This window comes from Macaca fascicularis, chromosome 16 (genome assembly GCF_037993035.2).
Source record: "Macaca fascicularis isolate 582-1 chromosome 16, T2T-MFA8v1.1".
Classification (NCBI taxonomy): domain Eukaryota; kingdom Metazoa; phylum Chordata; class Mammalia; order Primates; family Cercopithecidae; genus Macaca; species Macaca fascicularis.
In genome coordinates, this window is record NC_088390.1 from 3,734,234 (window position 1) to 3,759,481 (window position 25,248).

General features: G+C 52.4%; 2 protein-coding genes across 16 annotated transcripts in view; both read right to left on the reverse strand.

The window, feature by feature from the left end:
• Positions 1-18,743, reverse strand: part of P2RX5 (purinergic receptor P2X 5) — a 30,647-nt gene extending 11,904 nt beyond the window's left edge. For 5 of the 13 annotated variants that reach the window (XR_012425134.1, XM_074018228.1, XM_074018230.1 and 2 more), the window contains exons 1-11: positions 18,475-18,743; positions 17,606-17,825; positions 5,910-6,060; positions 5,215-5,286; positions 4,861-4,936; positions 4,683-4,779; positions 4,334-4,414; positions 3,896-4,034; positions 3,194-3,327; positions 2,591-2,684; positions 2,205-2,270 (exon numbers count right to left, since the gene is read on the reverse strand). Coding sequence is in view for 12 of the 13 variants with exons in the window: in XM_074018228.1 (XP_073874329.1) it covers positions 2,205-2,270; positions 2,591-2,684; positions 3,194-3,327; positions 3,896-4,034; positions 4,334-4,414; positions 4,683-4,779; positions 4,861-4,936; positions 5,215-5,286; positions 5,910-6,060; positions 17,606-17,825; positions 18,475-18,670 (1,326 nt within the window). In the remaining variant the exon portion in view is untranslated. Of the gene's footprint in view, positions 1-2,204; positions 2,271-2,590; positions 2,685-3,193; positions 3,328-3,895; positions 4,035-4,333; positions 4,415-4,682; positions 4,780-4,860; positions 4,937-5,214; positions 5,287-5,909; positions 6,061-9,097; positions 9,391-9,860; positions 10,148-17,605; positions 17,983-18,474 lie in introns of those variants that run through there. The other 8 variants (XM_074018234.1, XM_074018235.1, XM_015437458.4 and 5 more) reach the window with 5 other exon arrangements.
• Positions 18,744-18,822: 79 nt separating this feature from the next.
• ITGAE (integrin subunit alpha E) overlaps positions 18,823-25,248 on the reverse strand; it is a 95,667-nt gene continuing 89,241 nt past the window's right edge. For all 3 annotated transcript variants that reach the window (XM_065532609.1, XM_065532610.1, XM_065532605.1), the window contains one exon: positions 18,823-18,927. In XM_065532609.1, the coding sequence (XP_065388681.1) occupies positions 18,856-18,927 (72 nt within the window). In that variant the 3' untranslated portion in view covers positions 18,823-18,855. The remainder of the gene's footprint in view (positions 18,928-25,248) is intronic.

Sequence of the window (25,248 nt, forward strand, 5' to 3'; positions counted from 1 at the left end):
GCGTGCCTGTAATCCCAGCTACTCAGAAGACTGAGGCAGAAGAATTGCTTAAGCCTGGGAGGCAGAGGCTGCAGTGAGCCACGATCGTGCCATTGCACTCCAACCTGGGCAACAGAGCGAGACTCCATCTCAAAAAAAAAGAAAAAGAGAAGCGATGGCTGAAGGTGGGGCTCCCTCTAAGAAAGCAACAGGCGCAAACATCTGGGACCCTCCCAGCGACTGTCTGCATCTAGGGATCCATGTGGGGCTCACTTTTCTTGACCCCCTCCCAGGAGCGTGGTCTCTTTTGAGTCCTGGTGCAGGACACAATTTTCCCGGCCTCAACAAAATTCACCCCGGGTCCCGATGGACTCCTCCAGTGGGGCTGTCTTGCATGCACGGGCAGAGGAATGAGGGAAGAGGCCGCCGGAAACCTGGGAAAGGGACCTGCTGGGATAGCCACCAGCCACCCACTGACCATTTCCATGGCTTTCAAAAACTCCAGAAGACCAAGGGGCAGCGCAGACTCGGGACGCCGTTCCCTGCCCTCAGGACCAAGGGGCAGCGCAGACTCGGGACGCCGTTCCCTGCCCTCAGGACCAAGGGGCAGCGCAGACTCGGGACGCCGTTCCCTGCCCTCAGGACCAAGGGGCAGCGCAGACTCGGGACGCCGTTCCCTGCCCTCAGGACCAAGGGGCAGCGCAGACTCGGGACGCCGTTCCCTGCCCTCAGGACCAAGGGGCAGCGCAGACTCGGGACGCCGTTCCCTGCCCTCAGGACCAAGGGGCAGTGCAGACTCGGGACGCCTTTCCCTGCCCTCAGTGCCTGCGCCTCCTCCCCTGCGAGACCCTCTCGGCCCCACTGAAGGGCCACCTCCAAGGAAGAGTCACAGGGCCGTCTTCCCTGCCTCTCAGCCTTTCAGTTGGGTGGTTCTCAGCCAGCTGCTATTCTGCCCCATCACAACTGCAGGGGAGGGTGCCCCTGACATTTACTGGGCAGAAACCGGGAACGCTCTTAAACATCCTACAACGGGCCGGGCGCGGTGGCTCACGCCTATAATCCCAGCACTTTGGGAGGCCAATGCCGGAGGATTGCCTGAGCCCAGGGGTTCAAGATCAGCCTGGCCAACATAGTGAGACCCCATTTCTACAAAAAATTTAAAAATTAGCCACGCGTGGTGGTGCACCTGCAGCCCTGGCTACTGGGGAGGCTGAGGCGGGAGGATCGCTTGAGCCCAGGAATTCAAGACTGCAGTGAGCCATGATCATGCCACTGCACTCCAGCCTGGGTAACAGAGTGCCTGGGTAACCCTGTCTCTGAAATCAACATCCTCAGGGTCTGGGAAAATACATATTATCAGACTGGAAAAGTGTGAAATATGAAATAGAAAACAAAACAAAAACATCCTACAACATCCAGGACAGCCCTCTGTGCATTGTAGAATGTTTAAAGGCACGTCAGAGGATGTGTGTAAGACCACAACAAAGAATTATCCGACCCAAAAAGTCAGCAGCACTCAGGCTAAGAAACTGTCTGCAGCCTAATCCTGCCTTTTTTTTTTTTTTTTTTTTTTTTTTTTTTTTTTTTTTTTTTTGAGACGGAGTTTTGCTCTTGTTGTCCAGGCTTGAGTGCAGTGGTGCGATCTGGGCTGACCGCAACCTCTACCTCCCGGGTTCAAGCGATTCTCCTGCCTCAGCCTCCTGATTAGCTGGGATTAAAGGCGCCTGTCACCACACCTGGCTAATTTTTGTATTTTTAGTAGAAACGGGGTTTCTCCATGTTGTTCAGGCCGGTCTTGAACTCCCAACCTCAGGTGATCCGCCCGCCTCAGCCTCCCAAAGTGTTGGGATTACAGGTGTGAGCCCCTGCGCCCGGCCTAATCCTGCCCTCTTTTAGCAGAAGTAGAGATGGAGACTTTAGAAGTTCAGGGACTCACCTGGGATCCCAGGAATATTCCAGCCATGCCTTGGCTGGGGACTGACTCAAACCCACCCACAGCTGCAGAGCTGCTGGCGTATGCCTCCCTGGCTCTGGAAAGAGACTCGGGCTGTCACTGCTACCTGGGGACAGCTGGCAGAGCCCGAAATCCCAGAAAGCCCTCTTTTCCCATGCCCATTCTGATCTTGCCAGCTCTGGTTCTTTCTGGGGGCACTGGGACATGTTCCTCCTGAAGTGCAGCTGCCAGGGGAGAGGGTGGGAAGCGGGTAGGGAGGGGAGGTACTCACAGCGCCCATGAGTGCCACCCCAGAGCCCACGTTGATGATGGTGGGGATGATACTGAACTTCCCTGCCTGGAAGACAGACACAAGGCGAGTGAGCGAGGCAGGGTGGACAGTGGGGCCTCCAGGGACCCTCCCAACGTACCCCGCCCCCCCGCCCCCTCCTGCCCAGCCTCAGAACAGAGGGGCCCCCAGGGACCTTCCCAACATCCCCTGCCCCCCCACCCAGCCTCAGAACAGGAGAATGCACAGCGGGGCCCCCAGGGACCCTCCCAACATCCCCCGCCCCTCCACCACCCAGCCTCAGAACAGGAGAATGCACAGCGGGGCCCCCAGGGACCCTCCCAACGTCCCCCATCCCCCAGCCTCAGAACAGGAGAGGGCACACACACCTTGCCGTTCACCATCACGTCGAAGCGGATCCCGTAGGCTTTCATCAGGGTGCGGAACTCCACCCCGGCCGCGTCTCGGTAATATCTGGCAAATCTGAGGGAGGCAGGAGCCCGGGGAGGCCTCAGCCTGCCCGGCCTTCCCTCTTTTGGCAGCACCGATGTGGCTGCTCTGGGGACTTAGAAGGACTCCCGGGCCCCTGACTCTGAGCAGCCGCAGGAGCGGCTCGCAGACCCTCTCACCGAGCCGAAAACAGAGACACGTGCAACTCTTTGAAATCCCTGCCAAACATTCCCTGAGGAGCAAGGGCCTCCCCGCCCACTCTGAGCAAGCCCCGGGTCGCCCAGGCGCGGATGGAACGGATGCAGCAGAGGCAGTAAGACTCGGCTTCACCAAGAGAACAGGCAAAGGGGTGCTCTCCTCTCCCGGGGCACCCCCAGCTTTGGTCGCTGGCCGCTCTGCTGGGGCCCACACCTCTCCTCGGCCATCTGTCCCTGCACCTCCCGCTCTGACGCCCACCCCCAGGAAGGGGTCTCATGGTGCTGGCACCCAGAGAGGTGCCACTGATCATGGCCAGGTCACAAGGGGGCACAGGCAGCGGTTACCTGAAGTTGTACCCGGAGGAGGCAGAGTTTGAAAGCTTATTGTCCAGACGGCTAAAAGAATAGTGAGGGTGGCACTCAGAGGCAGCCTTGTCGAGATCACAGTTCCATTCAATATTAATTCCTATCACACCACCCTTGATAAAAGAGAGACGACGGTCAGCACACAGAGCTTTCCGGAGACCGACAGCATCCCAGGCCAGCCCTTCACCGGCACTGGACAATAGGAGGAGGTGCTCAGGCACGAGGTCAGCCCCTCGAGACCACCCTTCGGGAGGCTTAGTCCCCCCATGGAGCGGCTGAGAACACTGCATAGCCCCAGCCCCAGGGCTGCCCCCCTCATTCTTCAGGGAGAAGGGACCCACCAAGGGTGGGCATCTTCTCTGGACAGGCACTTCACACTCCAGCCAGGGTGTGCCAAAGGGGCTCCTTCTGCCTCACCTTCAGCTGGTGCCTCAAGGACTCAGAACTGCACAGCAGGTACCAGGGCTGGCTCTAACTGAGTGCCCGTGGTCTGAGTGCTGCGACAGCCTGCCTGTGTGCCACAGCCAATTCTGAGAACAATGAGTCCCTGGGGGCAGGTGACTTTGCAGAGCCACCCTCGCCCCACGAGTCCCGTCCACACGTCCACACCCTCTTCCTCGGAGAGTCAGTCCCAGAGCCCCCAGGCCCTCAGGGAGGGCTCCCTTCGTGCATCCCACCCACCTCCAGGGCTATATCCTGGAAGTCGCTCCCAGCCCAGCGGATCACGGAGCCCAGTCGGAAGATGGGGCAGTAGTGGTTCTTGGGGCCAAAGTGGCAGGATTTCAGGAGAGATCTGTCCTTGACGTCCATCACATTGCTCCTGGGTGGAGGCCACAGGCAGCCGAGAAATGAGGTAAGACTTGATGTTCCCGGGCCTGGCCACGAGTCCCTCTGTCCCTCACCAACCTGAGTCCTGACACCTCCCTGCAGCAGCACCCTACTTAACAGCAGGGCGAAGGGGCGCCCCAGTGTCACCCACCGTTTATTCACATGCAGACGTCACACACACACACACGCACACACACACACATACACCCCAGGCACAGACCCAAGGAGGGCCAGCCTAGGCCCCTCATGGACCAAGGCCCACCCCGGCCCCCAGTAGCCAAGCCCACATACTTGGAGAAGTTGAATTTGGGGAAACGGATGTGGTTCTTTATGAAAATGGTGAAGTCTTCGGCCTCCTTCAGGACTGGCTCCCTGAAAACCAACCCAGAACGGCCTGTCCAGGAGGCCCCACCCCTGTGCCCCTTCCCCAGGCCTGGGCCAGTGTGAGGCCTGTTCCTTGGGTGCCCTGGAGCCTCTGCCAAGAACAGTTAATTTGCTCATGCTGGGGAGGTCGTCGGGCCTTGTTGGGACAGCCTGACTTCTCCCTCAGCATGAGGCTCCCAGAGTGCACACCCTCAGGCTGGGACCCAGTGCCCCGGGCCGGGAAACCCCTCAGGGTCCTGAGGCTGCAGCCACTCACACCGGCCTGGAGCTTGTCTCCACCGGGCACCAGGCAAAGATCTCACAGGTGCCTCTGGCCGAGTTCTCTTTCAGCAGGCAGCGGCCAGTCTTCACTCCTGCAGGGGTGGGACAGGATCAATGCCAGGAGCCTCCCACTCCAAGTCCTCCTTCAGTCCCTGGCCGCTCCAGGCCCTCACCATTTCCAGCTGCAACCGCCTCCCCAGGGTGGCAGTCACTGTCCTTGGAGCACATGCCGTCAGGAATGCCTTCATTCTGCCAGGAGAGAAGGAGCACCTGGATGTGGGGGGGATCCCCCCAGCTCAGATCCGAGTCCCACTCTGGGAGTTAGAATAGGGGTTCTTCTCTGACCTGGGCCACACACACTTTGAGAACCTGCTTCCTCCCCATACAATTCAGGGGCCACACACGGGCGCACTCAACCTCCCGAGACCCTCGGAGTGGACGGACACCCTTGCTTCAGAAGACAGTAGACCCCAACCACGGCCGGTGGCTCTCCCACCCCCACGCCAGGGCCCCTCGCCACGTCAAACCTCAGCACAGACGTTCTGCCGCTGGTTGGGGGTCACAATCAGGTTGGTGACCACAAAAAAGACGTTCTCTCCCTAAGGAACCAGAGAGGCACTAAGGAACCTCCTCCTGCCCTCTTAAGGTCCACCCCCACCTTCCCAGCATTACTTGGAAGAGTAATACCCTCTGCCTGGGTATTGGGGATAATGGGGCCACAAAATCAGTGGACTCTGCCCACCTGTTCATGGAGCCCACAGTCCCCGAGTAGATGCCTATTGATATATCTCCTCCAGACTCACAAACCCCCACTGCCCCAGGATCCGGAAGAAGTGGGGGCGGGGTCAGGCTGCCCTGGCCCTGGCCAACTGTGAACAGGCTGGAGAGCCATTCCCAGAGGCAGTGACTTAGAAGGGGGGTTCTCTGTGCCAGCCCACCTGACTCACAAGGACTGAAAGTCCTCTGGATCCCATTTGTTCTCAACAGACTCAGAGAAAATAGAGCAGTCGCCCGCGGCGCAGTCAAAGAGGGGTTTGGCTTGGGAGGTAGGATCTGGACAGGGTCGCTCTCTGCAAGCCCCGGCAGCTGTCTTGGGCCAAGGGAGATGATGGGTGGGGGTCCCTGGGGGTCCCTGGGTATCCAAGAAGCTTGCGGTGCGTGACCCACCCGAACCAGGCAGGCCCTGCCAGCCCTCGCCACAGTGCTAGGTGGGGACTCAGACCTGGGCCGGAATGACGTAGTCGGCGACATCCCAGATCCGCTCCCCGAGATCCGAGGTGTTGGTGAAGGCCACGCCCTTGACTTTGGTGATGACAGCACTCTGCAGGGAGGTGTCGATGTCTTGGTAACCCTTCTTTACTAGGAACACCCATCTGTGGGAAGGGGGCCGGTTTGTAAGCATCAGCCACACTGCTGCCTTCAGGGAGCTCTCCCAGGCCTGGGGTCGGGTACGAATCACAGCAACTCTTACTTGAGGTGGGGCTGGCTCAGAGCTCCACCTGTCCCACCAGCTCCTAGGCAGGGGCCACCTCCCACTGCTGACTAAAACCCAGTCCTGCAAGCAGCAGAGGCGACAAGCAACCCCAGAGATGGGGGCTCTAAAGAGGCAAAGACCACAGTTCACTCAGAGGCCCCAAGTGCACAAGCCTGGGCTGAAACCAGCTCAACCACATACCGGTTTGGTGACCCCAGGCAAGCCAGTTTCCAACATAACATGGGGTGACAGTGCCTCCCACTGGGGTTGTGATGATGGTTAGATGAAATGGTGCCTAACCTGAAACCAATCACGATGAGACCTCAAACAAACCCAGACTGAGGGGCACTCTACAAAATAAGAGTACAGGCCAGGCACGGTGGCTCGCATCTGTACTCCCAGCACTTTGGGAGACCAAGGAAGGAGGATCGCTTGAGCCCAGGAGTTTGAGACCAGCCTGGGCAACATAGTGAGACCCCATCTCTATGAAAAATAAAAAAGTAATCTAGGCATGGTGGTACCAGCCTGTTGTCCCAGCTACTCGGGAGGCTGAGGCGGGAGGATCCCTTGAGCCTGGGAGGTCAAGGCTGCAGTGAGCCGTGATTGTGCCACTGCACTCCAGCCCGGGTGACAGAGTGAGACCCAGCCTCAAAAACAACAAAATAATGAAATAAGAGTACAAATCCCATACTTTTTGACACCAAAAACACACGCAATAAAAGAAAAAGGTAAGTTGGATTTCATAAAAATTTAAAACTTTCATGCATCAAAAACACACTCAAGAAAGTGAAAAGACAACCCACAGAATATGAGAGAACACATCTGAAATAATGTATCTGGTAAGGGTTTAGTATCCAGAAGATATTTAAAAACTCTTATAATTTCACAATAAAAAGGCAAACAATCCAATTGAAAAATGAGCAAAGGATTTGAATAGACATTTCTCAAAAAAAAAAAAAAAAGATACACAAATGCCCAATTAAGCATACGAAAAGATGCTGAACACCATTGGTCATTAGGGAAATGCAGATCAAAACCACGATAAAATACTACTTCACTTCCACTAGGATGGCTGTCATTTTTTAAAAACCCTACAGATAACAGGTGTTGATAAAGTTGTGAAGAAATTAGAACCCCCATATATCACTGATAGGGATGTAAAATGAGGTAGCTATCGTAGAAAACAGTTTAGCAGTTCCTCAAAAGGTTAAGGATCGAGTTACCACATGAGCCAGAAAATTCCCAAGAGATTGAGAACACAGGCCGGGTGCGGTGGCTCATGCCTGTCATCCCAGCACTTTGGGAGGCTTAGGCGGGTGGATCCCCTGAGGTCAGGAGTTTGAGACCAGCCTGACCAACATGGTGAAATTCCGTGTCTACTAAAAAAATACAAAACTTAGCCAGGCATGGCTGTAATGTGGCACATGCCTGTAATCCCAGTTAATCCGGAAGCTGAGGCAAGAGAATCTGTTGAACCCGGGAGGCGGAGGTTACAGTGAGCCGAGATCACGCCATTGCACTCCAGTCTGGGCAACAAGAGCAAAATTCCATCTCAAAATAATAATAATAATAATAATAATAATAATAATAATAATTTAAAAATTGAAAACACGTCCACACAAAAAACTTGTACATGAATGTTCTTAGAAGCATGCTTTTTTTTTTTTTTTTTTTTTGAGACAGCATCTCGCTCTGCCACCCAGGCTGTAGTGCACTGGCGTAAGTAGCTGAGATTACAGGCGCTTGCTACCACATCCAGCTAATTTTTGAATTTTTAGTAGACATGGGGTTTTACCACGTTGGTCAGGCTAGTCTTGAACTCCTGACCTCAAGTGATCCACCCACCACAGTCTCTCAAAGGGTTGGGGTTACAGGGATAAGCCACCACACCCAGTGGTGTGAAAACCACCCAAATGTCCATTAACTAATGAACGCATGACCACAATGTGGCAGCCCCACACAGCGGGATAGTATTCAGCCACAAAGAGAAATGGAGAGCTGATAGATGCCACAACATGGGTGAGCCTTGAAAACATCACACTAAATGAAAGAAGCAAGAAAAAAAAAAAAGGCCACATACTATACAATTTCATTTATACAAAATATCCAGAATAGGCAAATCGATAGAGACAGACTCTCCTGCGTCAGCCTCTGGAGTAGCTGGGATTACAGGCGCCACTCCCACGCCCAACTAATTTTTTTGTATTTCTAGTAGAGACAGGTTTCTCCACGTTGGCCAGGCTGGTCTCAAACTCCTGACCTCAGGTGATCCACACGCCTCAGCTTCCCAAAGGGCTGGGATTACAGGCGTGAGCCACAGCGCCCGGCCGCCAATTTCCTAATTTTCATATTTGTACGTAGTTAAATAATTCCTGCTTTCCCTGCCACGAGGACACAGTGAGAGGGTGGCCATCTGCAAGCCAAGGAGCCCCCCTGAGACCCCAGAGCCCCTCTGAGACCCCAGACTGTGCTACCACCCTCATCTCAGATTTCCACACCCAGGACTGCGAGAATTAAGTTTCTGTTGTTTAAGCCAAAGCAACTCCATTTATTCATTCACGCGTTCATTTCATATCTATTCCCTAAGCAGTTAAGTGCTGCTGGGCCCTACCCTCAGGGCATTCCCGGACTGACGGCGACTTTAGGCAAATGATCTCCCAAATAAGCCTAATAATTACACTGCGGGAACAGGAGGAAGGGAGAGGGAGTTACCCGAGAGCCCAGATCTGCGGGCTGAGTGGATGCTAAGGCAGTGGAAGGGGACAGGCAGGCCTGGCTGAGGAACAGCCCAGCGCCTACGAGGCCGCTCAGGTGGGAGGCGGCCAGGGGCCTGGGAATGCAGCTCAGGGAATGTGACTGCTGGACCTCCAGGGGAGAGCCAGGCGTCAGGGCTGCCCTCCCAGGAGGAAGCAGGAGGGACTCCACACAGCACTTACTGAATGAATGGGACGAGGTGCATCCCCATTGTGGCGCGCTGCTGCCCCCCTCCACCTGCTCACTGCCCACCCCCACGGGGGGCAGGGCTCTGAAGGCACCTGGCAGAGCAGCCTCCACAAGTTGCCCCTTTGGCTCTGTGGTGCCAGCTCCTGTCAGGTGGCATGAGGATGGGAGAAGGGGACGGCCGAGCTGGGTCCAGAGATAGAGGCCTCTGGACAGGACCCCCAGCTGGACACCAGTGAGGCTGGCGCGGGTGGGGCAGCTTGACCGGAAGGGAGCTGAGGAACATGCCGGGCTGATGAGTTGCTCCAGCCCTGAGTAGGCAGTGACACCCTATGATTATAAATAACCTGCCGGCGCCTGGGTCAGCTGCCAGGCCAAGGCCTGGGGAGGCTCCTGGGGCGACAGCTGCCACCCAGCCCCCTGGCATCCCTGCCCCCTTCCCATGGCCCTAACACGTGGGGACCCGACTCTGGGAGAAGCAGCTGCATGGAAAGCCTGATAAATCAAGGAACCCAGAAGGCCCCTGCCCACCTCTCATCACCTCTGGCACCAGTGGGGGAGTGGAGAGCCTCCCGTCTACACCCTACTCCTACACCCAAGGACCCAAAGAGGACCCCCACCCCAAGCAGGCTCACAGACCCCCAGCTACTGGGCAAACCATGTGCACGCCCGGGAATTCCAGGACCCTGGAGAAGGACGCTGCTGCTGGCACCCGCCCTGCCCCTCCCCCGCCTTCCCGAAAGTCCGCGGAGAACTCACACGACCAGGTACGCCAGGATGGAGGCCTGCAGCAACCGGTACAGCAGGCCCACCTTCTTGTTCTTGGCGATGACATACTTCTCGGTCTTGTAGTCGAACAGCGACAGGCAGAGCCCCTTGCAGCCCGCCTGCCCCATGGCGCGCTCTCAGCCGGGCCTGCAGACCGCCCGGCCCACGTGCCCTCATGGGGAGCCCTCGGTCCCTCGGTCCCTGCGCGCCCGGCGCCCGTCTCGGCCCGTCTGCGCCCGCCCAGCTGCAGCCCGGGGTGTCCCGCAGAGCTGAGGAGCGCGGGGGACGGGTCGGGCCGGCCTTTTATTGGCGCGGGGGAGAAAGCCTCGGCTGGGGGCTGGGCGGCGGCGAGCACCGGAGCCTCGGACCGCGACCTTGCCACCTCCTCCTCCACCTCCTCCTCTTCTTCCTCCTCTTCCTCTTCCTCCTCCTCCTCCTCCCTCCCGCCCCCGACACAGTGACACACCTGCCACCTCCTCCCCAGCCACCGGCCTGGGAGCGCAGCCCGGGATGCGCAGGAGAGCGCTGCGCTCTTGCCCAGCTGAAAGCAGCGATCGCGGAGGAGAGGAAGTGAAAGGGGGAAGGGCTCCTCTTTATTTCATTTTAAATTTATTTATTTATTTATTTATTTATTTATTTATTTATTTTTGAGACGGAGCCTCGCTATGTCGCAGAGGCTGGAGTACAGTGGTGCGATCTCAGCTCACTGCTACCTCCGCCTCCCGGGTTCAAGCGATTCTCCTGCCTCAGCCTCGCGAGTAGCTGGGACTACAGGCGTGATCATTTTTGTATTTTTAGTAGAGACGGGGTTTCACCGTGTTGGCCAGGCTGGTCTCGAACTCCTGACCTCAGGTGTTCCACCCGCCTCGGCCTCCCAAAGTGCTGGGATTACGGGCCAGAGCCACCGCGCACGGCCGGGAAGGGCTCCTTTTAAAACAAAATCCCCCTTTCTCTCTTCCCAAGGAAATCCCAAAGGGTTCTCCCTATTGAATAGATGGGAAACTGAGGCCAGGAGAGGACGGAAGGGGACACAACAGGTTTCTTGATTCACCTGGCGCCCGGTCTCCTGCCGGGGAGATACTTTCTTGCTCTGTGCGGGGCAGGGGGAGCCGTGCCCCACCCCCGCCCCTACAGGCTGGAAGAGACAAGACTTGTCCCACCCGAGGCTACCTGTGTCTGCTGGGACTAATGCGCCTTCTACTGAGGCAGCTGCTGCAGGTTTAAAAGCCCACACTCCGGCGGAGTCTGTGGTCAGGCAGGTCCCGAGTGCCGGCAGCATGAGGGTGGGGGTGGAGGGCGTATGGGGTGGGGGCGGGGTGACACAGGCAGCCCACCCTGGCATCTTAAAAATATGCCTGGAGAGTGCGCATGTACCAACTGCTTGGAATGGTTCCCAACGCGCAAGAAACAGAGCTGATCCACGCAGCTGTGACTGCAGCCCTCCCAGTATGTGGAATTCAACAGGAGTGGGAGTGGGATGAGGGAGGGCCTCCTGGGGTGGCAGGTTTAGAAGAACTCCTGATAGCCATAGATGCAGGACCCTGGATGAGCTCTGTGTGGTGAGAAGCTGTGCACGCTTATTTTCTGCATCCTGCAATCTGACCACAAGCAGTCCTGCTCCTCTCTCTGCCCCTGGCTTTCACACCCAAAGAGGCTCCCTTCCCTAAGCCACAGACTCCGGGAATTGGAAGGAACCCTGCAATTCACCAGTGTGATTCTAAAGTAAAAGCCCCAAGGAAGGTCTCCAGTTTCGGTGTGCATGGGAATCATTTGGAAGAAGGCAAATTCCTAGGCCCTGCCCCTAAAATTTTCATTCATGAAATCTGAGATGGGGCTGGGAACCTGTATTTTGCTCTCAAACTGTCATTTGGGGAAGTGTGGATCATTGCATCTTTTCATCCATTTTAACTCAACTGCCATTTCTTCAAAAAGGCCTGTTCTTATTATCACCCACCCAAAGTAGCCCCCAGCCCCAGTCCAGCCACTTTCTATCCCATGACCTCATCTTAGTCCCTTAGAGCACCTGTCACTATCCAATAGGATCTCGTTGACTTAGTGACTGTATGTCCCCCTAAGACCAGAAGCTCCCAGAGAGCAGGGACCCTGCCTTTGGACCTCTCTGTATGTCCCTGTGCCTGCCACATAATAGTTCGAGACATCTTATTGAATGAGTGGACAAACCTGGCCCTGATTTTTTTTTTTTTTAAACAGGGAGGGCATTTGGATTCCACCCTACCCCAGTCATGACTGAGAATTTTAGGGGCTGTAGTCATCTTGACTCTCCTGCCAGTCCCCTCCTCAGCCCCCTGCTAATACAGCGCTCCAACGCTCACCAAAGTGGCTGCCACCGAATGACATCATGCCTAAGAAGATGCCTGTCACCCTGACAGTGCTGCTCCAGGGTAAGGTATAGAGGGAAGGTGGACTTTCAGAGTCTCGCAGGAGTTGCCTGAATTGCATCTGCCCTGGAGAAGAGCTCCCCCATCAACCCCAGCACGGGACAACATGAGCATCACATAGATGGTGCCACATTGAGTCTCTCCACTCCCCAAGGGAGTTCCAGGTTTTGTTCCAGGGCCTGTTTGTTCTTTGGAGGGGTCTCTAGAGACCAGGACCTTCATTTCTCAGGGGGGATTAGGGAAGGGGTGAGTAAGTGAGGTCCCAGAGCAGAGCCTACCACTAGCCCCAGTCCAAGGCACTCTGCTGTTCTCGATTCATCAAACCTTTGTGTGCTGCTGGAGAGGCTGAACTGCCTGGCACTTGCTCTCCATGTCCTGTCTTAACTGCCACTGTGGCTTTAGAGAAGGGCTCTGCTCTGACTTCCCCTCCAGTACAGGCAGCCCCTCCTGAACTCCCCACGGCACAGCCAAGACCAGGCTGCAAATTCTGTCCTGAAGCTTTAGGGACCACATGGGGGCATCTAGAGGGGACAGGGCTCTCGGGGACGGGACCAGGCCCATCCTTACGGGGTCCCTTACTGCACAGCTTCATAGACTAGATCCAGACCCACTGGTGAGGCATGACATCAAATTACTGGGTGACGACCAGCATAAAAAAAGAATAGATTGGGCACAGGCACTCATGCCTGTAATCCCAGCACTTTGGGAGGCTTAAGCAGGAGAACCGCTTGAGCCCAGGAGTTCAAGACCAGCCTGGGCAACATAGCAAAACCTTGTCTCTACATATACGTATGTGTATATATACACACACATATACACACACATATACATATACATATATACACACATATATATACAAACACATATATATACATATACATATATATACACACATATATACACACACATATATACACACACATATATACACATATACATATATACACACATATACACACACATATATACACACATATATACATATACATATATACACACACATATATACACACACATATATACATACATATATACACGCACATATATACGTATACATATATACACGCACATATATACATATACATATATACACATACATATATACACACACATATATACATATACATATATATACACACACATATAAATACACACACACATATATATACATATACATACACACACACATACACACACACATATACACACACACCTATACACACACACACACATATAATTAGCCAGGTCAGGCACAGTGGCTCATGCCTTTAATCCTAGCACCTTGGGAGGCCAAGGCAGGAGGACTGCTTGAGCCCAGGAGTTCAAGACCAGCCTGGGCAACATAGGGAGACCCCTTCTATACAAAAAATTAAAAAATTAGCTGGATGTGGTAGTGCACGCCTGTGGTCCCAGCTGCTTGGGAGCCTGAGGCGGGAGGATCACTTGAGCCCAGGTGGGTTGAGGCTATAGCGAGCCATTATTGCAACACTGCACTCCAGCTTGGATGATAGAGACCCTGCTTCTTAAAAAACAATTGACCAGGTGTGGTGGTGCACACCTGCATTCCTAGCTGCTCAGGAGGCTGAGGTAGGAGGATCTCTTGAGCCCAGGAGTTCAGCACTGTAGTGAGCAATGATCAGAAACAGAAACAGAAAATATTGCCGGATGCAGTGGCTCACACCTGTAATCCCAGCACTTTGGGAGGCCAAGGCAGGTGGATCAAGAGGTCAAAAGTTTGAGACCAGCCTGGCCAACATGGTGAAACCCCATCTATACTAAAAATACAAAAATTAGCTGGGTGTGGTGGCACATGCCTGTAGTCCCAGCTACTCAGGAGGCTGAGACAGGAGAATCGTTTGAATTCAGGAGGTGGAAGTTGCAGTGAGCCAAGATCATGCCACTGCACTCCAGCCTGGGTGACGGAGAGATACTCCATTTCAAAAGAAGAAGAGAAATAGAAAATAGTAGTGTATTTAAGGAAGTGTGGGTGTTACGTGATTTGTTTCAAGTGTGAGTGTCCACATTGTCCACATATGGCATTGTGATGTGGAATATACTTCTTCCTGTAGATCACAGTCAAAATAGTGTGGAAAATACTTATAAGCTGTGCCCCCGGTATCTGCATTCTATCTCCCCACGGCTGAGGCCAACTCACCACCCTCACAAGCACATGCGAGACACCCATTGTGCCCAATGGGGAGATGAGGACTTTGTTTTTTACATCTGCTTTATTAAAAGTCCATGTCAGGGCCGGGCATGGTGGCTCACGCCTGTAATCCCAGCACTTTGGGAGGCTGAGGCGGGCGGATCACGAGGTCAAAAGTTTGAGGACCAGCCTGACCAACATGGTGAAGCCCCGTCTCTACTAAAATACAAAACTTAGCTGGACGTGGTGGCAGGTGCCTGTAATCCCAGCTACTTGGGAGGCTGAGGCAGGAGAATCGCTTGAACTCGGGAGGCAGAGGTTGCAGTGAGCCGAGACCGTGCCACTGCACTCCAGCCTGGGTGACAGAGCGAGACTCCGGCTCAAAAAAAAAAAAAGTCCAAGTCAGGGACATTTCCAAAACCAAGATGAAGTCTCCACTGCAGAGAAAAATGCCTGCTGCTTTCGAGTGATACAGTTTGGATGTGTGTTTCTCCACATCTCACGTGGGAATGTGACCTCCCGTGTTGGAGGGGCCTAGTGGACGGTGTTGGGTCATAGGTGTGGCTTCCTTATGAACGGCTTGGCGCTCTCTCCAGGATAATGAGTGAGTTCTCGCTCTGGTAGTTCATGCAAGAGCCAGCTGTTTAAAAGAGACTGGTACCTCCTCCTCTCTCTCCTGCCGCCTCTCACCCTGTGACATGCCAGGTCCGCCTTTGCCTTCCACCAAGATTGGAAGCCTCCCGACACCTCCCCAGAAACTCCCCTCACCCCAGCCAGGGGCCCGGGTGAATGGTTGGTTTTCAGAGCAGTCACAACCCCCTCACTGCCTCACCACAGCACCCCTCCTGCTTTCTCACAGAAGTCCACATCATGCTTCCCTATAATGAGTAGAATCCCTTCCTGTTCACCTGAAATAAAGGACGGGATGAGCAGTGACTATTGTTCCATTGTTGTCTGATTCACAAGCCTTTGTCTAGTTCAAGCTTGTCCAACCCTTGGCCCGGGACGGCTTTGAATGCAGTCCAACACAAATTCACAAACTTTCTTAAAACATTGTGAGGTTTTTTGGGCAATTTTTTGTTTTTTCAGCTCATCAGCTATTGTTAGTGTGAGTGTATTTTACGTGTGGCTCAAGACAATTCTTTTTCCAGTGTGGCCCAGGGAAGCCAAAAGATTGGACACCCCTGGTCTAGTTGGATGATTTACGGTACCTGCAGTGAAGTGGTGAGGACTATAAAATGAACTTCTAAAGGGACATTTTCTCTTTTTTTTGTTGAGACAGAGTCTTGCTCTGTCTCCCAGGCTGGAGTACAGTGGTACAATCTCAGCTCACTGCAACCTCTGTCTCCCCGGCTCAAGCGATTCTCCTGCCTCAGCCTCCCGAATAGCCGGGACTACAGGCACCCACCACCATGCCCAGCTCATTTTTTTGTATTTTTAGTAGAGACGGGGTTTCACCATGTTGGTCAGGCTGGTCTCGAACTCCTGGCCTCAAGTAATCCACCCACCTCGGCCTCCCAAAGTGCTGGTGAGAGGCGAAGCCAGCTGGACTTCCTGGGTGGAGTGGGGACTTGGAGAACTTTTCTGTCTAGCTAAAGGATTGTAAACGCACCAATCAGCACTCCGTGTCTAGCTAAAGGATTGTAAACGCACCAATCAGCACTTCGTGTCTAGCTGAAGGATTGTAAATGCACCAATCAGCACTCTGTAAAATGGACCGATCAGCAGGATGTGGGCAGGGCCAAATAAAGGAATAAAAGCTGGCCACCTGAGACAGCAGTGGCAACCCGCTGGGGTCCCCTTCCACGCTGTGGAAGCTTTGTTCTTTCGCTCTTCACAATAAATCTTGCTGCTGCTCACTCTTTGGGTCCACACTACCTTTACAATCTGTAACACTCACTGCAAAGGTCTGCAGCTTCACTCCTGAAGTCAGCAAGACCACAAACCCACGGGAAGGAAGAAACTCTGGACACATCCGAACATCTGAAGGAACAAACTCCAGACGCACCATCTTTAAGAACTGTAACACTCACCGCGAGGGTCCGTGGCTTCATGCTTGAAGTCAGCAAGACCAAGAACCCACCGGAAGAAACCGATTCTGAACACACTGGGAATATACGTGTGAGCCACTGTACCCAGCCTGCCATTTTCTTTTTACATCATCTCACTTGCTCCTAAGACTTGCCAGCATTTTAAAGTCTATTATTGTGGTCTGGACCTACTCTGGGACATCCTGGTCTGCTCTGAGACCTGGGACAGTCTCTAATAAAACCCTGGTAGACCCCCAAATGTATCCAGTAAAAGCCGTGAGAGAGCCTCAGACAGAGCCCTCCCCTCCTCCAAAGAAATGTACCGGGGGCCCCACTTGGGGGAAAGCAGACCCTCCTGCCTCTGATCCCAAATTTTCCCCACACCAGTCTCTGTTCCTTCTACACATTTTATAGATGAAAAGGGAGAATGTACCATGCAATGCGCTGAGCCTTTAGAGACAGGGGAATTACTCCTCAATGAAGAAAAACTCAGCAACAAACGAGGCCAGGCCCAGTGGCTCACACCTACAATCCCAACACTTTGGGAGGCTGAGGTGGGAGGATCACCTGACCCCAGGAGTTAGAGACCAGCGTGGACAACAAAGTGAGACTCTTGTTTCCACCTAAAAAAAAATTTAATTAAAAATGAGCTGGGCATGGTGGCAAGTGCCTGTGGTCCCAGCTCCTTGGGAGGCTGAGGTGGGAGGATTGCTTGAGCCCAGGAGATTGAGGCTGCTGTGAGCTGAGATCATGCACTGCAGTTCAGCCTGGGTGACACAGAGAGATACTTAAAAAACGAAAAAGAGAAAGAAAACTTCTCATTTCCCTATGGGATGAGGCGCTTCCGGGAGGAAAAACGTCAGCTGTGGGAGAGTTGCCAAAGCATCCCTGTTCCCAGCAGCAGCCTGGAGATGTCCTTTGGCCACCCTGCGGCCTCCAAAGACACGTGGGTTCCCTCTTCCCCTGCAGTCCTGGTGAGGGTGAAATAACACCTCCCCCTTAGCCTGAGATTCCAACAAACCCAAAAAACATTCCCCACAAAATTAAAGGAAACAAAACAGAAAATAAACAACATTTTAAAACCCCAAATCCCATAAAATCATATGGTTCTTGGAGTAGAGGTTCAGATGTTACTTCCTTATGGTGAATTCTATTTCCTACCTCAAAGGAGCAGGAAGGCCTGGAAGGAGGAGATTGGAGTCTCTCCTGGGGCACACAAGGAGGTCATTCCGAGATAAGGGGGCCAGGTGCAGACCCAGCCTTCCTGCAGAGTCCCGAGGAGCTGGGTGGCCCAGAGAGACAACAGTGGGCAGGGGTGGTACCGGTAGAATTTCATCAACTGCCTCCCAAGGCAACCTGCCCTTTTCCTTCTGCTGAGGTCCTGCCAAGACAAACATATCCCATTAATAGACAATACTGATCCACTTAAACGGCAGATGCATTATTAATGCCATTTAAATACAGGCAACAGGAGGCAGGACACTCCTCTCCGTGGGAGGCACTTCCGTGTCCATCAGCACCTTGCAGGACCCACCATAACTGATGGGTTGGTACTCAGTACCCAGCGCCCAGTATTTGAACTGAGGAAAATTCCACTGAGACAGTAAACACTTGAAAGAGTAAACAGCCAAATGCTAGTCCAATGGGCACTAAAAAGGATCAAGATTCAGGCCAGGCGTGGTGGCTCAAGCCTGGAATCCCGGCACTTTGGGAGGCTGCGGCAGGCAGATCACCTGAGGTCAGGAGTTTGAGACCAGCCTCGCCATCATGGAGAAAACCCATCTCTACTAAAAATACAAAATTAGCTGAGTGTGATGGTGTGCGCCTGTCATCCCAGCTACTCGGGAAGCCGAGGTAAGAGAATCGCTTGAACCTGGGAGGCGGAGGTTGCGGTGAGCCGAGATTGCGCCACTGCACTCCAGCCTGGGCAACAAGAGCAAAACTGTCTCAAAACAAACAAACAAACAAAAAAAAGAGGATAGAGAATCAAACTCGAGTCAACCAAATCCACAAAGCAGTGACCACTCTACCACGGTCCCTCTTAGAGCTCCACGCATCTTGTTCTAACTCCGGTTCCCAGCGCTGGCTTCCCCCACAGCATGTGTGAACTTTCTCACACGCATCCGCTCCTCTCCACTCCCAACTTCCAGGACTGTAACTGGTAATACAATGAGGATGAGTGTGAAACCCACGTATCAAATACCACCAGTGCCCGTGTCTTCCCATAGTTCCCTGTACACAATTCGGATCCAATGCACGGTCCTACCTGTGTTCCCAGCCGCACAGTCCCCACTGTACCCTCTGCCTCAGCCAGGTTGGCTCGTGGACTTTACCACAGTTTTCAGTGTCCAGCCTCCCTGCCTCTGCTCAGGCGGATCTTTCCTCTGTCCTTCGTGGCTTCAAGGCTCAGCTTACAGGTGTCTGTCTCCTTCATGAAGGCCTCCTGGATTGCTCTCCTCCTCCAAATGCCCACACAATAAGAGCTGTAAAATTTAGAGAATTCATTGCTTTCTCCCTTGCTGTCATAGTTGGGTACGTATCTGTCAAGCAGGGGCTAAGCGGCCAGGAAAGCCTTTACCAGTCTGACCATAGGACCTGCATGAAGTAGGTTAGTCTTGTAGAATGATGTAGAATGATGAACAAAGAATGAATGAGTGAAATTTCTAATCACCCATTAGCCTGTATACTGGAGGTGTCTGGGATAGAGTGACTAAGTGACTTTTATTTTTGTGTGTATATTAATAGAAGATTTCTTTTTTCTTTTTTGAGATGGTGTCTCACTCTGTCACCCAGGCTGGAGTGCAGTGGCACAATGATGGCTCACTGTAGCCTTGACCTTCCTGGGCTCAGGTGATCCTCCCACCTCAGCCTCCTGAGTAGCTGGGACTACAGGTATGTACCATACCTGGCTAATTTTTTTTTTTTTTTTTAGATGGAGTCTTGCTCTGTCGGCAGACTGGTATGCAGTGGCACGATCTCAGCTCACTGCGACCTCTGTCTCCCAGATTCAAGCGATTCCCCTACCTCAGCTTCTTGAGTAGCTGGGACTACAGGCACGCGCCACCACACCTGGCTAATTTGTTGTATTTTAGTAGAGATAGGGTTTCATCATGTTGGCCAGGACAGTCTCGATCTCCTGACAGCGTGATCTGCCTGCCTTAGCCTCCCAAAGAGCTGGGATTACAGGCATGAGTCATCACGCCCGGCCCCTGGGTAATCTTTGTATTTCTTGTACAGGCGGGGTCTCACCATGTCGCCCAGGCTGGTCTCAAACTCCTGGGTTCAAGCAATCTGCCGGCCTCGTGCTCTCAAAGTGCTGTGGTTACAGCTGTGAGCCATTGTGCCTGGCCCATAGAAGATTTCAACAGAGGTAATTCTACCAGAGCATTAAGTGAAAATTCGCCTCCTGAAGACTGCAAGTCCGTCCTGAGTGCGGCCCATTGACGAAGTGTAACCAGATGCGCAGACACCGATCTCATCAGTGGCATCTCACAGGGTGTGGCTCCCACATCACCACCGCCTGGAGCACATGCCGAAAACTGCAGAGGCCCAGATCCAAGCCCAGCTAGAGCATCAGAGCCTTTGGGCGTCGGGGCAAAGAGCCAGAAGAGCTGAGTTCACAAGTCACTCTTCCACCCGCCAACGTCTAAAACACCAACTCCACTCTGAGGCTGTCACCTAGGCCCTACCGAGTCCGCATGAAGCTTCTGTGGAAAAGCATTCGACGTGACCCAAAAGCCTTCCTTGGGAACAGCGGCTCTGCCGTACGCTAGCCCTGTGGGCCTGGCCGAGTTGTTCCCTCCTCTGTGAAACAAAGAACATCATATCCTCTCCATAAAACATAGTATCGCCTGGAGCGATCATGAGGGTTACCTGCAAAAGTACAAAGCCCGTGTAGGACACGTGCTTTTGCAGATAGGACCGGAGCAGGAAGTCTGTGAGGTTCACATGTCTATTTACAACCCTTCAACTGAAATGTAGCATTCCCTTCATTTTTTTTTTTTTTTTTGAGACGGAGTCTCGCTCTGTCGCCCAGGCTGGAGTGCAGTGGCGCAATCTCAGCTCACTGCAAGCTCCGCCTCCTGGGTTTACGGCATTCTCCTGCCTCAGCCTCCCGAGTAGCTGGGACTACAGGCGCCGCCACCTCGCCCGGCTAGTTTTTTTTTGTATTTTTTAGTAGAGACAGGGTTTCACCGTGTTAGCCAGGATGGTCTCGATCTCCTGACCTCGTGATCCGCCCGTCTCGGCCTCCCAAAGTGCTGGGATTACAGGCTTGAGCTACCGTGCCCGGCCACATTCCCTTCAATTATGAAGCAGACAACAACCCTAGTCGTATCAGCAGTACCTGTAATCTTTTTTTTTTTTTTTTTTTTTTTTGAGATAGAGTTTTGCTCTTGCCGCCCAGGCTGCAGTACAATGGCGTGAACTCGGCTCACTGCAACCTCTGACTCCTGGGTTCAAGTGATTCTCCTGCCTCAGCCTCCCAAGTAGCTGGGATTACAGGCACCTGCCACCACGCCTGGCTAATTTTTGTATTTTTAGTAGAGATGGGGTTTCACCGTGTTGGCCAGGTTGGTCTCGAACTCCTGACCTCAGGTCATCCGCCCGCCTGGGCCTCCCAAAGTGTTGGGATTACAGGCGTGAGCCACCGCGCCCACTAGTAATCTTGATACCAACAGAAATTGTATATTCCTGTTATATTACAGCTACCGCAGGTACCTGAAAATACAATGTAAGCTCATCACCACTTTGGAAGTAGGGTAGTTATTAGACCTGCTACTCTAAGGCATTAATAAAGATATACATAAAATTTTAAAAACATTCTGATTGTTAGATTTCAATATAATGGATTTTTGTAAACTTTTATTGTTTAAAAATAAGCTGATAGACGGTTGGGAAAACATGGTAAAGCAAGCACAGGAAAATGCCAACAGCAGAAACTAGGTGGTGGGCAGACCAGTGTTCACTGTCAAATTCAACTTTTCTGTATGTGTGAACATTTTTGTAATGCAATATTTGGGAAAATGCCTGAGAAGGGGTCGCTGGACCACCAAAAGGATCTATGGCCCACCAAACGGTCAGAAACCCCTAACCTAGAGGTACTGGTGTCCTTAACCAGCTAGCTAATCCAGTCAGCTCTTTATCCGGGAGCCAAAAGACCCCAGGCCCTGGTGTCCCAATTCCACCTAGGCTGGTAGCCTTTTGCCAGACTAAGAAATCAAAAAGATTTGCAGAACCAAAGCGGGCCGGTGATGTTTTCTCTCACTCACCCCAGCACTCCAACCTCAGCCTCAGATCTCACAGCTCTAAAGAGAGGAAAGATCACTCCGAGAAACCAAAGCCAAGAGCTTGAAAACGTCTGCCAGTGCTCTGGGCAGGACTAGTCCAGGCTCACCTCTCGGCCCTGGACAGAAGATGAGGCGTCCACAGAGACCACACCTTCAGTTCCCCGACTACTCTGCCCACAGGACTGCAATTGGCTGCAGTCCTGGTCCTAGGAGACGATTAACCAGGAATCTCAGCCCGGCGCGGTGGCTCACGCCTGTAATCCCAGCACTTTGGGAGGCCGAGGCAGGTGGATCACAAGGTCTGGAGACCAAGACCATCCTGGCTAACATGGTGAAACCCCGTCTCTACTAAAAAATACAAAAAATTAGCCGGGCGCAGTGGCGGCGCCTGTAGTCCCAGTTACTCGGGAGGTTGAGGCAGGAGAATGGCGTGAACCTGGGAGGCGGAGCTTGCAGTGAGTAGAGATCGCGCCATTGCACTCCGGCCTGGGCAGCAGAGGAGGCTCCATCTCAGAATAACAAAAACAAACAGGAATCTCCACCTCATCAGGGACAGAGGGAGGGCAAGGGCAGGGCGTCTCCCAGAAGCAGAAGGGCACCGTGGTCCTGTCTTCTCCCTTGTGGTACTTAGGAAGAGTGTCTTTCAGACAGACCACCAATGATGACGGCTGCTTGCTAATGCCCACCACCTCATCTATAAGACTTAGTTCCCCCACTTTGGAGAGCACATGGCTCTCTAATCCTATTAAAGTCTCAAATCACCCTCACTTGCCCCAAGGCTCAGAAGTTCATGGAAATGCACCTCTTCTACCCCAGAAGCAGGGAGCAGTTCAGAAAAAGCTAATGAGAAAATACCAGGGTCATGTTGTTTGAACTGGACAAGAAAGAAAACCTAAAGCAGAGAGGAGGAAAAAACTCATCTTAATTCACGGAAAAATACATGGACCTGCCAACAATCAAAGAAAAGTAAAACTGAAACTAGAATTATACACCCATTAAGCAAACAAATGAAGTAAAAATGGAGATTCCAGAACAAGTTCACACTGCTGATAACCACATAAAGTGATCCAGTCTTTCTGGAAAGCACTTTGGCACCGCACAGCAATTACAAAAAGTTTTTAATTCCACTCTTGGAAAAAGCTAAAAGGGCTTCTTTACAAATTGTAAAGAGCTACATCAACGTATGTGATTAATTCCCCAAAGATTATGTTAGACCAAGATGATAGCCGTCCCTCTATTCCCCCACCTGACCCCCAACATTTAGCAGCAGCATTTAGCTTCTGACATGGATTCCTTGAACATGTTCACAAATGATCACAAATGGCAGAAGATACAATCCTATTTATGCAACCCCCCTCACAAAAAAACTTTGTACATATATATATATATATATACACACACACACATACATATAAAAGAGATGCACAGAATATGATTTTTTTTTTTTTTTTTTTTTGAGACAGAGTGTTGCTCTGTTGCCCAGGCTGAAGTGCAGTGGTGTGATCTCAGCTCACTGCAACCTCCCCTCGCGTGTTCAAGCGATTCTCCCGCCTCAGCCTCCCAAGCATCTGGGATTACAGGCACCTGCCACCACACCCGGCTAATTTTTGTATTTTTAGTAGAGACGGGGTTTCACCATGTTGACCAGGCTGGTCTTGAACTCCTGACCTCAGGTGATCCACCCTCCTCGGCCTCCCAAAGTGCCCAGCTCAGAATACGGTTTGGAAAGATACACGTTAAACCAGGTCATCTCAGCTTCTAAGGAACAGCATTGAATGAAGCAAGGCTGCGACAAAGGCAAATTTTCACTTTTTACTGATTTCACTTTGAGAAATGTACCTATTATTCATGCACTTTACAAAATTTGCTTCCACTCATAAAAAACCAAAGCAAGTCAACCGAAGGTGGAATTGTCCATTTAGGTGCATCCTCCTGAACTCTGCCATTAGGACGACGATGCTTCCTGAAGTGATTAAAAGTTTCTCTAAGCCAGGCACAGTGGCACATGCCCTTAGTCCCAGCTACTCCAGATCACTTGAGCTCAGGAGTTCAACTCCAGCCTGGGTAACAAGGTGAGACCCCAGTCTCCAAAAATAAAAATTAAAAAATTTTAATAGCCGGGTGTGGTGGAGGCTCACGCCTGTAATCCCAGCACTTTGGGAGGCCGAGGTGGGTGGATCACGAGGTCAGGAGTTCGAGACCAGCCTAACATGGTGAAACCCCGTCTCTACTAAAAATGCAAAAATTAGCCGGGCATGGTGGCGCATGCCTGTAGTCCCAGTTACTCGGGAGGCTGAGGCAGGAGAATCACTTGAACCTGGGAAGCGGAGGTTGCAGTGAGCCGAGATCATGCTACTGCACTCCAGTCGGGGTGAAAGAGCGAGACTCCATCTCAAAAATTAAAAAAATTGATTAAATGAAAGTTTCGCTTGATTCCATGTACTCAATCTGTTCCTAGTTCAAGTAATGGTAAAATTCTGGTGCCATTACAATATAATTATGACTAGAAGACCAGAAAATCTTAACCAAACTCCCCTCCTTGAAAATGTATTGGAGCCGTGCACAGAGTAATGCAGTAGTGCAGGTCATTTAAGACTGCGGAAGGCCAGAAGCGGCAGCTCACACCTGGGATCCCAGCACTTTGGGAGGCCGAGGTGAGCGGATCACCTGAGGTCGGGAGTTCAAGACCAGCCTGACCAATGTGGTGAAACTGCGTCTCTACTAAAAACACAAAAATTAGCTGGGCGTGGTGGCAGGCACCTGCAGTCCCAGCTACTCAGGAAGCTGAGGCAGGAGCATCGATTGAACCTGGAAGGCGGAGGTTGCAGTGAGCTGAGATCGCGCCATTGCACTCCAGCCTGAGCGAGAGAGTGAGACCCTGTCTCAAAAACAAAAACAAAAAAAAAAAACTGCTGGGCTCAGCCCTGTGGAGTAACATTTCCTCATAATCGAATGAGGCCTAAATAACGTGACCAGTTTAGGTTTTCACACCTGCTTGGTTTCATGCCTCCAATAACTGCATCCAAAGTTCGGTGGGTTCCAGTTCAGTCCTGTTCTTGGATCTATGCAAGCTCTACCATTTCCTGTCCCTGGCAGAGGGTGAAAAGGAAATGAGAAAGGCCTAGCACCAAAAAGGCAGCTTTTAGAAGAAAGACCAGCTGGGGAAGTACCCTGTGTGCTTTCTGTTCTCATTTCCCCTGGTACAAGATAGTGAGTGCAGATTCAAATAATCTGTTTCTCTGAAGACACCATCTGAACTTTGGAGGGATGAAACCGAGCAGGTGTGAAAACCTAAATTGGTCATGTTCTCGTAATCTCATTCGATTATGAGAAAAGGTTACTGCACAGGGCTGAGCTCAGCACTCATTCTTTTCTTTTTTGAGACCGAGTCTCACTCTGTCACCCAGGCTGGGGTGCAGTGGTGCAATCTCGGCTCATTGCAACTTCTGCCTCCCAGGTTCAAACGATTCTCCTGCCTCAGCCTCCCGAGTAGCTGGAATTCCAGGCATGTGCCAC